Here is a 12,189-nt window from a genome sequence, read left to right as displayed (position 1 = left end):
GTTTTCAGCAGTCGCACTCGTTGAGACGTGTTCGACTCTTCCCCGGTTTCGTTTATACTCAATCAGTGAATACCCTATTTCAAGGGGAAAATATACGAAAAATAGATATATCACTGCGTCTTGTGTACGGCCATATTGTATTGTACCAGAGCATTATTGCGTTACATCAGACATCAGATCGAAACAGAGTCAAATTCATTTGCAATCTGCATTTTGTACGAAATACGATCTTTAGATCTTCATAGGTTTTTTTTCACTTTATGTTGTAAAGTTCTGAGAGTATTGATTTAGCCTTGACTTTTCAATAAACAACTCGTTTACCCAAAAAAATCGACAATGGGGAAAAAAGGTATGCAGAACAATAAAATATTTTCGTTTCAATACTGACTTATTTATTCGCTATGAATATACCTCATTATGTTACATTCGAATCTTTACATACCATAACCTAAATTGAAAACCCTTACCCTTTTCCATGAAAGTTTGTTTTATCCAATTTATCCGAAACAAATATTTTTTCTTATCGATAGTATGTGAAATCAGTTCGCAGCATAAACAATAATAAAGATCGTGAAATACGAAGCAAGGTAATGGGTAGTCTCAATGACTGGAGCTCAATACGGTTATTGCATCATATTCGAGAACTGTAGTCTTGTAATCGTTTTGACTGCCTCAAGTTTTGGCAACTTCTTTCTGAGCGTTGTCACAAGAAAACGAATGTTGTAGTAGTTTACATTATTCATAGTCTTTCAATTTATGTAAAATTGGTCCCAAAAACTTTGTCAGAGTCTCGATATTCAAAATAATTGAAAACATGCCGGAACAAGCCCAGCCATGCAGTTTCCATCTCTTATACATTCATCAACATGATGTTCATGAATGCTAGAGATCAAATACTGAAAATATTGTAACAATGATTGTAATTAGAGCTAAAACCTCAGTGGGTCACTAATCAATCAAGACTTGAGCATAGATCACTAAATGGGGCTCATTATTCTAAGTTATCAAATGATAAGGAGAAAAATATTAATAAACTTTAATAAATAATCCTGTGAAATTTCTATTTGGTAATCTTAATGCATGCAATGGAATACGAAACCTGTTTGTTTTTCAGTTGTTAAAAATATATCGTATAACGAAGTCACGTAAGGTGAACATTACACGATAGAATCTAAGAGAGAAAAGAAACAAAACTCCAGAGGGTTTTGAAAGAGGAGGTTTCAATGAAAATATGACCATTCAGAATATTTAAAATTGCTAGTCAATGTGGGTATAACTATATTCTATAATTGACAAATCGTAGGAAAAAAGAAGGGAAATAATGAGCCAGATTCAGGAAAAGCTGAGGCAGGCTCTTCAACGCAACAGCAACAACCCCAACCAGCACAACAACAGCAGCAGCAGCGACAACCTCAACAACAACAGCAGCAGCAGCGACAACCTCAACAACAACAGCAGCAGCAGCGACAACCTCAACAACAGCAGCAGCAGCAGCAGCAACATCAACCTCAACAACAACAGCAGCAGCGACAACCTCAACAATACCAGCAGCAGCAGCAACGTCAACCTCAACATCAACAGCAGCAGCAGCAACGTCAACCTCAACAGCAACAGCAACCTCAGTGGAGTGCACCCTCTGTGGCTCAAATTACAGCAGACGTTGCTCAATTAAATGTTGGTGACGGTGGACGTCAAAATGCAGGTCAAGGTCGAGGCCGTGGCGGTCGTAGTGGAGAACAACCCAGAGGTGCATGGGGACAAGGACAAGGTCGTGCCGAACAAAGAGAAAGTGCTCCAGCTCATATTCCTGGAATGGCACAACCACCTCAGGGTCACGGACGAGGTCGTGGCGGACGAAGAGATCAACCCAGACCTGGGGGACAACAACAACCAGCACAAATTCCTGGAATGGCACAACCACCTCAACAAAGTTACCAAAGAGGAGATGGTGATGGAAAACAAGCTTATCGACAGGTAAAATTCATTCATTCCACATTAACTCCACTCACGTATTGCGATCTATAAATTTACGAATTTCATGGAAAACGATAAATTTCCATACGATCTTATTGAATCAAGGTACCAACAAAAATAGCATTTTTTTTCCAAGTTTAGAGTGGAGGTTTATACTTTTTCAACACTGCTATGAATTTATCGTTAAAGTGTATAAGTTTGGCAATTTAGTTACACAACTTCAACTTGACAGCAACTAGAGAAAATCATTTTTTTTTTTCAATAAAATACACTTCGATCCAGATTTCAGAGAAATTATCCTTTCAACTTCTATGGCAACTTTATACTTTTCCAGCGCGACCCTTCAGCTGTATCTTCCATAGGGGACACTGCCTCAGTAAAGAGTGGAAGTTCGGAGGGGAAAGACAAAGGGAAAAAGCCAGGAGCAACTCAGGTATTTTTTTTCTTCATTGAAAAAAATGTATTTCGTTGCTGTATTTGGACTGTAACAATGTATTTCAATCACATTTTTAACTCAGCCGGCTCCTCGTGTGTCACCTGCGAAGACTACGTTATCGGCGACCTTACAGGCTAATTATTATAATCAAATACCAAAACGCAAAGTTCCGAATCGCGGGGGAAAAGAGGGACGACCTATAACGGTCGAAACTAACATGATGCCAATAATCTTCAAACCTAATTTCGCTCGCACTGTGATCCATTATGATGTTAAACTGGATCCAGATAAGCCAAAATTCATGTATCGTGCGGTCGTAGAAGCCGTCAGGATGAACCATTACCGCAATCTGTACCCGGCCTTCGACGGTCGATGCAATCTTTTCTCCACTGGTGTCTTGCCGTTCGGCGATAATGTAAGTATATTATGTTCGCGGGGCTTCCGAACAGAAACCATTCGATCCAGATTGATCATTTTTTTCCAAGAATAAGTTCTAAAAGTTTATATATTACCGCTACGTTTTCCATTGTGAAAATAATCGCACAATGTTAGGATTTTTCGATTAGTAATACGATTATTTTCTTCACTCAGTTGACCACAGAGGTAGTGGTTCTGAACAAAGAGCGACAAAAAGACATGACCTTCAAAGTTTCTCTGACTAGAGCCCAAGATATCGATATGTCTTGGTTACCGCAAGTGAGACCGGGATTCGCGGAGAACGAAAGATCCCAAATCGCCATACAGGCACTCGATGTTATTCTCCGTTCGGCCGCCATTCGCCAAAATTGCACAACGGTAAAATTGAACGTTTCATATTAATAACAACGAATTATCTCCATATTACCTCTCACGTAAACCTTAACCTATATTATTATATAAATCCTAGAAATAAACCTATTATCATATAAAAGATTCTCAAATAAGTGATATTAAATGTATTCTGGAATTTAATTTATTAAAAATATGCCAGGTTGGAAGATCCTTCTTCAGTGCACCGACTGGAAGAGTAGTGGAATTGGGAAATGGTATGGATCTGTGGGTTGGAACATTCCAATCAGCGGTACTCGGCTGGAAACCCTATTTCAATGTCGATGGTAATTTGATCCTAATATTGCTTCATGTACTAGCAACTCGCGTCATTTCTTTCACGAAACTCCTTTGCGCGAAAATCAAACCGAAAAAAAAGTCGAATCACCAAGGTTACAGGATTTACATGGCACATTGTTATCACATTTAATATTTTCTCGTACGGAGATATTGTCCTCCGGATATTTTATCATCAGGTCAAATTGCGTGTTACCAGGCTGCAAATTAAGATATGTAAAAAAAGAAGAAAGTTTGCCGTGCTAGGAGAATGAAAATTGCAATGCAATTGCAGTCCAGTGGAATCGTTTTTCTTAGTCTCTTCTGATAAAAATCCGAATATAATTTCGTATTTTCTCCTTTCAAGTTGCCCACAAGGCATTCCCACGTAGTCAAAGAGTGACGGATTTATTCCAAGAAATGTGTGGCGATCCTCGAAGTAATCAGCCAGTCACCCCGAGAGATATCGAGTACAACAGGCACAAACTCGCAAGTTTTCTGAAAGGTCTGAAAGTCACTTACGAAATACCGGGGCATCCAACCTCAAGACGTACAATGGGCGTCAACGATCTCGGCAGAGATGCAAGATCCGCAAACTTTGAACTGGACGACGGAACGGTTACGACAGTTGAAAACTATTTCGCCAAAGTGAAAAAATATAGGATTCAACAGCCACTTTTTCCAACACTTTGGGTTGGTTCGAGGAACAAAACCATTCTCATTCCGGCAGAAGTAAGAACAATCGTAATTCCGTAATTGACCAATTTCCAAAACTATAACTCTTCACGCATTGCTCAAAGAGGTTTTTTAATCCTTTTCTTCGTAGCTATGCGTGATAGAACCCGGTCAAGTGACACAAAAGAAAATGGATGAAAGGCAGACGTCGACCATGATCAAATATGCAGCAACCGATGCTCAAACTCGCAAACGAAAAATAATGGAAGGCGTAAGTAACAGTGCAAAATATTCACTATACAGTTTAACAACGTTAATTCATATTTCAGAGAATTAAGCAAAATAACATTCATTTTGAATCTAGCGTAAGAGCTAAATTAAATTTGGTAAAATTTGATAACCGAGCCCAATAGATTATGCTATTTTCAACTGCCTCAACAATTCTGTATGAGCAAATAATCCTATCATCCGTTTTTTTATTCTCTATTCGTCATTTTAGTTCGCAAAAATGCGCACTAACGAAGACCCGGCAATGAGGGAATTTGGTGTTTCCATTGGGGGAGAATTTGAAAAGGTGAATGCGCGCGTTCTCAATCCGCCAACGCTCAAAGGGAAAGGGGATATGATTGTTAGAAAAGGAGTATGGAGAGCAAGTGGTTTTTTCACTCCTGTGACATTGCCCAGCAAGTCCTGGACAATTCTCAACTTGAACGATAGAACTCGAGAAGACTCTTTGAGAAACATGGTCGGATGCTTAATGAATGGAGGTTTGTAAAAGTCCTATATTTCTATTTTTCAAATCTTTACAGAAATAATAGGACGGTCTCCCTTTACAGGCAGAGCTGTCGGTATGAGTATTGAAGAACCTTTAACTCCTTTCAAAAATATGAGAGCTCCAATGCGAGATGTACGAGAAATAATACAATTCTTTAACGACAAAAAGGAAGACGGACTCAAACTCATAATTGTCGTTGTACCGGATAAAACTGGCCCGGTTTACAGTAAGCTATATTTCGCTTTGCTTGAGATTTTTTGCCTCTATTTTAAATCACGAATATTAATAACGATTTAATCTATCTATATTTCAGGCAAAGTTAAGCAAGTCGCGGAATTAAACGTTGGAATATTGACCCAATGTATCAAAGCTGTCACGGTTGAGAGGAAGATGAATGACGCGACCGCCGGAAATATTTTGCTCAAAATCAATTCAAAACTCAACGGAACCAATCAAATTTTCGCACCCGGGAAGCGGTAAGCATCATGCTTATCTAAACATATATACAAGGATTTGTAATATTGTGACACCAATAAATTAACTCTATTTCAGACCACCCTGCTTGGCCGAACCTTGCATGATTGTGGGCGCCGATGTGACTCATCCATCCCCAGACGCAGTGGGAATACCTTCCATAGCGGCGGTAATTAAGCACTGAGCGACAGATTATTTCTATTTTATCGTTATCTTATGAGGATATTCGAAAGTTTTGAAGGTCTTTCGCTACTTGCTTGTCTTTAATTTCACAGGTCGCCGCGAGTCACGACCCAAACGCCTTCAGATACAATATTAAAATACAACTCCAACCACCGAAAACCGAAATAATACTTAATCTCGAACAAATTGTAAAGGAACAGTTATTATTCTTCTTCAAAGCGACTGGGCACAAGCCAGCACATATAATATTTTATCGGTGAGTTATCACGATACGGGATTAGTATATAATTCGTGCTATTGAAACTTGCATCTTTCAAATGTCACAGGATCTTTCTTTCTGCAACATGTTTAATTTATTATAACATCTCTATATATAAATTAGAAAATCAATTTCGCTCATTAACAAAGCCACATTAAATTCAAATCGTTGTACAATCTGAACCGTAACATTACGAAAAAAAAAACATTCTTTTATTTTAAACTTCGATGATTCGATGAACGCATGATATTTTCTGCTGAAACAACAGAGATGGTGTGAGCGAAGGTCAGTTCCCTCAAGTGATGCATCACGAACTTCAAGCGATACGTAACGCCTGTAAAAAACTTGGAGGAGCCTCGACTTACGAACCACACATCACTTTTCTCGTCGTGCAGAAAAGACATCACATTCGATTGTTCCCTACCGATCCACGGAACTCCGACGATAGAAATGGCAACGTTCAAGCCGGGACTGTTGTTGACACCGATATTACGCATCCGTCTCATATCGATTTTTACCTCGTTTCGCACGCCAGTATTCAGGTATTTTCCGATTTAAAAATCCAATTTAAGTTCATTTTTTCTATACAATAGTTCTTCATACCAAGTGACACATATCGAGACGTCCGATTGATTTCAAAACAATTCTGTTCCCCGATGCAGCTCAATTTAACTGTCATTTCAGCTTTGTATTCGTTAAGAACAAAAAATAGCAAAAACTCATAACATGACTATTACTTTTGGCCAAACAAAACGACAAATTTTGACAAACTACTTGAAACATTCAATTTGTTGTTCGTCTGGACGATAAACATTCCATTACTTTTTCAGGGAACTGCTCGACCGACAAAATATCGGTGCCTCTGGGACGACCGCGGAATGTCAGAAGATGAGATCGAACAATTGACTTATTATTTGTGTCACATGTTTTCACGATGCACACGATCTGTGAGTTATCCGGCACCAACTTATTACGCGCATCTCGCAGCGTTCCGGGCCCGAGCTCTCATTAACGAGTGAGTAATTTTACTTTTAAAACAAACAAAAAATATTTCGCACCGTTCCATACCTTTGAAAATATGAGAAAAGTTTTCTAATATCTTCCGTCATATTTTCAGCAATCCAAAATTAGTTATAAATTGTCGCCAAATAATTGTGTGAAAAAAAAAAAACAAATTTCTGTTCCAGGGTCGACATTCGTTTGAACAATCTCGAGGAAGAACAACGAATGAAAATGACCATCAAAGATGACATTATCGTCAAAAATCCAATGTTTTTCGTATAAAAACGAAAAATCATATTACTACCATGTTTCTGGATAAAGATTTATCTGAAAGTATTCCAGCAGTTGAGAGACGCTGTTTATTCAGATTCTTCAAGTTTACAGATTATCCAGATATTTCGTCAATTTTATATAGATATATATTTTTTTTTAATTGTTTTGCGTATGTTTTGTTGGCTTAAGAGAGAGGCTGTTCTCAATTTCAATCGAATTTACAGCCAAGTGGACTTTTATCAAAACTAAAGAAAAAAAAAATTTTGACTGCGTTTAAACAACTCAGTGAACGGTCAGTGAAGCTCTCAAAAGTTTGACGTCGATTCCTAAATACTTCTTATATAGAAGGCCAGACCTTATTTAAAATGAAAAAATAGTCGAAGATTACGAAACTGTGATCATGAATATATATATATATATGGATAAATTTTTAGTTTGGAAAAGAATAAATAAGCTCAGGATCGATTTAAATGACAAAATACATATGACGATGGTGCTGTTTTGCATTCCTATTCTTGAACAGATCGTTCACCCTTTACTCATATAATTGGAGTTAATTTTTCAGTTTTTTTTTTCAGTCAACTTTTCATTTCCCAATCATTTCATATTTACATCATAACAAGATTGTAAACGTCAACGTTGCTTTTGCAGAACTCACTGAGTAAACTTGCCGAAAATCATTAGTTTCGATAAATTCGTTCAACGATTTCTAACAATTATATTTTCCTTTTCTACGGTAGTCGTAAAAAAAATTGAATTTTGTATGACAAGTTAATCATGTACTAATAAAATAAAATACAATTCGAGAAGATTAATGAGTTATCGTTCCACCGAGTTTCACGAGAAAAGAACCAACACCGTCCGAACAAGAACTTGTTCGTTTCTCTGATAACCAAGGATTAGCTCTGGCATATGGAAATGCAAATTAAATGTTGAACGAGCTATTGACCCCAGAGGACCATAAGTGCTTATTCGTACAAAAAAAAAATGCGGACAATTTTGGTAAACAATAGCGATTTTTTTGGTCTGGAAAAATGTATTTTTGACATACTTTCAACGCGACTAAAATGTCACAAAAAAATAATATTGGCACAATTTAGCACATACAACTTTTTTGTTTTATTGTCAATCGAGCAGGTTTCTACCGCATTTGGCCTGAATTTTATTCGTCTCATTAGCCTTTCATCAATATGAAATGGTCGAGTGGGGGCGAGATGTGAAAGCGTGAAAGTAAAGAGGCAAGAGCTTGTGGAATAAATATGCGAGAAAAAGGGAGCACGAGGGTTCGATCGATAAACTCGCGAGTGTCGTTTGGCAAAGCTCAACAGAGCCTGCGTTCGTTCTCACATCTCTGATTTCGAAGAGAGGTTGCAAAGTTAGCTCGACGAGGTTCGGGGTTGTCAAAGCGCGATGAAATTCAGAGGGCGGTACGGAGACCGTTTCTTTGCTTCATTCATGGATCTTGGGCTCTCAATGGGAGATTTTTGTATAGAGGAAATAATGCTAGCGCGAAAGAAAGGAAAAAAGTAGAGGAAGAGAGATCGAGGGAGAAGGGATGTTGGGGAATTTGGGAAGGGATACGACTGCGTAGCTCCTCGTCCAAAGGGGAACGGAAATATTGCGTCCTGCACGAATAGGGTCTGAAGTTGAAGGTCACGCATTAAAACAACCCTACGGCAAAGTTGGGTTAGGGTTTGGGAGAAGAGTGGGGGAAATCGAAACGCATCAAATGCGTATCACCTTTTTTTTCCTCATGAATGATCCCGTGCTTCCCAAGAGCTGCAGCATCATCACGAGCTGCTACCCCCATCATTAAATTTTCATACCGACATACATTTTTCAGCCTTGGCTATTTTACCTTGAAAAATCCAATAACAATTTTTACTCCCTCGTCTCGTTTTTTTCGTAGTTTAAGAATCACCTCAATTGCACTAAACGGATCCGACGAGAATCCTGAAAAAATGTGAACGATCCCCCCTTCGACACTGAACTAATACTTATTTTCTGTTATTATGTCTGCGTAACGGAGTTGGAACAATGGCGTAGACAGTTCTGATTCTAATGTGCACGGTTTTCACCATTCTTTTTTTATGGCTGGAAGTTGTTCCAGCCAAATATTTCAAAGAATTTTTAAAATGCACATGTTGCGATCAACGGAAAAACTTTTTCATATGCCCAAAGGAAAAAAATGATTTCTTTGCCCATTCTTCAAGTCTCAAATCGATATTATTTTGAGCAGAAATTTGAACACCGATAAAGTGCTCTTTGTCTTATGTTTTGAATAACGCGTGTCACTTGAGGAACTAAATTTGACAGAATGTCGCCAGAAATGGATCTCCCAGTTGCAACTTAGGAACGGAAAATTTTGTGACATAAACCGTTACGAAAGAATTGAGAAGATGTTAAATTTGATACGAATGCTTATCACATTTCGACGATTGTATTGAGAAGAAGAATCAAATTTCGTTACTTTCTTATTCAACGAAAAAAAAACAGCACACAAAATGCTATAACCTCGAAAAAGTAAAAGCAATAAACGGCTGAAATTCATGAAAAATCAAGCGGTTCATAGTCGGGATAAAAAAGTGACGACATCGATTTCCTGTGGTTTGGTTAAAAAAAATCTAAATTCCTGGAAGGCAATCTTTGAATTTTAATCGCTATTATATTATTTTTAACACGTGACATTCCGTGGTCATCTCTGCGAGCCTTGGATTGTTTACCTCCTCGCGCTTTATCAACAAACGTGCATGGATGCAAAGCTAAAAACAGAACTGGGAGTAGGAGTGAGAAAAACTCAGTCATCGCGATCCTTTCTCTTCTGGAATCCCACCGTGAGAGAAATAAAGAAGAAGGAAAACAAGCGAGATAGAGAGTGCGCGTTTGAATCTCACGTGACCAAAAACGTCTCTCTATTGATTTTAGAGCGGGGGTGCATGCGCCCTAGTGCGCGCAAATTTTGTGTTTCTCGTGGTGGTGGCGAGAACGTTACACGGTGTATATGAGCCAGTATGAGGTAACAGGGAAAGGTGGTTGCGTGTAAACGCCGGAAGACTGCGCGATATACCCAGTTTTCATTCGGTTACGACGACCGCGGGGTGGCGGCAATAGTAATCGGGAAGCCATCATTTCCGTTTACCCAAAGTGTAGAACGTCGGAAAAACTTTTCGGAATAACTGACAATTTATCCGCCAGATTTATACTATTTTTTTTCTTAATCGGGCTGTTCTCTATTGCGATAGACGCGTGACTGAACAGTGCGACAACCTCTCGGATGTGATAATCGAGTAGGCATGACCTGGGTAAACACGTACAGGTAATCCATAACTTTTTATTCCTATGCCAGTTCACCCTCGACGGGATTATTTCGTTTTTTTTTCTTTTTTTAATTAACTGTACTTGATTTTACTTTTCGAGATGTATACACTCGTAAAAAAATTCTCAAACCACGAAATGATAAAAAATTTCGACTAGAAAATCATAGCACCAGGCTTTCGTCAGTTTATCATTCTCGTTGATGTTTTGCACCGAAGCATCGAATGGCAAGTTAAAACACCAAGAATTGAAAGAACAATAATCGAGACGCATCGAAAAATAAGTTCAAGGTTTTCTGGAACTGTTTCCGCTGTTTCAGCAACATGAAAAACCGAAAATCATTTTCTTCCGTTGACTTTTGTATTCGCACATCTCTCTCTCTCTCTCTTGAGACCGATGCTTCTCAAAAAACAGCAAAACTGTTCGAAACGTTTTTTTAAGAACTCTAAGTACACAACGATTGTTTCTTCATTTAACTTTTTTAAACAAAGCAAAAGAAAAAATCACTCGCTAAATAAAAGGCTCACGTGCTCAATGTTTCTCTAAGATATATTTAATGCTTGGGTAACACATCGATCGATCCGTGTGTGGTTGGTAAGGGTACGTTAGCCCCGTATGCACAAAGTCGATGAGACACGCGACCTCGTTCCTATGCTCATTATGATTGTGTTTTAAAAAGTGCATCCCACGATTTTGATACTGATATCAAAAATAGCGACAACAATCACGATAACGCAATTGGTCAGAACAATTTCAACCGATGGGGAATTATCGTTGTTATAAATAATTGATTTTTCAGAACGCCTGTGTTCGTTATCAGTGAATATTATCAGTGAAATTCTCACGAAGAATATAATTTTGTTGCTAAACAATGAGAATGACACGAACATAGAGTTTCGGGATTTGTTTACATAGTGACCAGAGATACGAACGATAGAACGATATGGCGGCGACGTCTCGGGAGCTTCCAGCTCTTTCGTGTCGCGTGACGTTGATCGATATGTTTTTTTTATTTATTTACATTTTTCCATATTCTTTGCCTCGCTCGTACCTTACTATGACGAATTTCGATCATCAACTGACAGCTCCTGGCAATATTTCAATGGAACTAAATCTTTCATTAAATTATTCGAGAATTTTGTTTTAAAAATATTTTGAAACATTACTCGGCCGCCTCTGCGTGAGTCGGCCGAGTACGGACTACATTTTATGCTCTTCGCACTCGCATACGAGCGCCGAGTACCCGGGCCACCGTCGACAACTGAGCGTTTAACCTTCTAATTAACGATTTCATTTTTATTTTTCTTCCTATATACACAAATTTATCTCGTTTGGAACGAAATTAATTTGAACTAAAATTTTGTAGACTCTCTCGAAGTTTCCTCTGTCTTTTGTCCCTCACCCGCGTACCGCCCCGCCTCCTTTCAAGCGCAGTTATCGATTATTCAGCATATCCGTTCTCCAAACCGTATCATTCGATTGCCTCAAATAATTGTAGAATCGTAATAATTATTATTAGTGTTTAAGGTTAAATCTTACACTATGGTTATGCGTGCACTGTATTACGGGAATCCGGAGGCTACGAATAATCATTATGGAGGCTTTCAACCGCGAATACAATAGAATCCGAGCGAAGGAGTTACGTAAATATAGCAATGTCACTATGTTTATCTTGTTTCGTCTTTATCTTTCCCTCGTTTTCCTTGCCCTTTCCCTCTCTCTCAGATGCCTCTTTATTCA

The 12,189-nt window shown here is 38.4% G+C and overlaps 2 protein-coding genes across 2 annotated transcripts in view; both read left to right on the top strand.

Annotated features, from left to right (window-relative positions):
• The first annotated feature begins 8 nt into the window (after positions 1 to 8).
• LOC122407237 (protein argonaute-2-like) lies at positions 9 to 7,945 on the top strand. The gene is made up of 16 exons (XM_043413312.1): positions 9 to 349; positions 1,304 to 1,974; positions 2,309 to 2,407; positions 2,493 to 2,825; positions 3,002 to 3,205; positions 3,381 to 3,504; positions 3,861 to 4,225; positions 4,320 to 4,439; positions 4,668 to 4,935; positions 5,005 to 5,169; positions 5,257 to 5,419; positions 5,496 to 5,586; positions 5,693 to 5,856; positions 6,128 to 6,401; positions 6,690 to 6,874; positions 7,047 to 7,945. Exons 1-16 carry the CDS (start codon positions 337 to 339, stop codon positions 7,141 to 7,143), a joined length of 3,336 nt encoding a protein of 1,111 aa, XP_043269247.1. The 5' UTR covers positions 9 to 336; the 3' UTR covers positions 7,144 to 7,945.
• Positions 7,946 to 10,154: 2,209 nt separating this feature from the next.
• Positions 10,155 to 12,189, top strand: part of LOC122406773 (protein FAM13B) — a 35,832-nt gene continuing 33,797 nt past the window's right edge. Inside the window, exon 1 of the mRNA XM_043412476.1 lies at positions 10,155 to 10,450. The gene's annotated coding sequence lies outside the window, so the exon portion shown is untranslated. The remainder of the gene's footprint in view (positions 10,451 to 12,189) is intronic.

The sequence above is a fragment of the Venturia canescens genome, chromosome 2 (assembly GCF_019457755.1).
Source record: "Venturia canescens isolate UGA chromosome 2, ASM1945775v1, whole genome shotgun sequence".
Lineage (NCBI taxonomy): Eukaryota > Metazoa > Arthropoda > Insecta > Hymenoptera > Ichneumonidae > Venturia > Venturia canescens.
The sequence above is the reverse complement of the archived record's forward strand: the minus strand, read 5'-3'. Positions and strand labels throughout refer to the sequence as shown.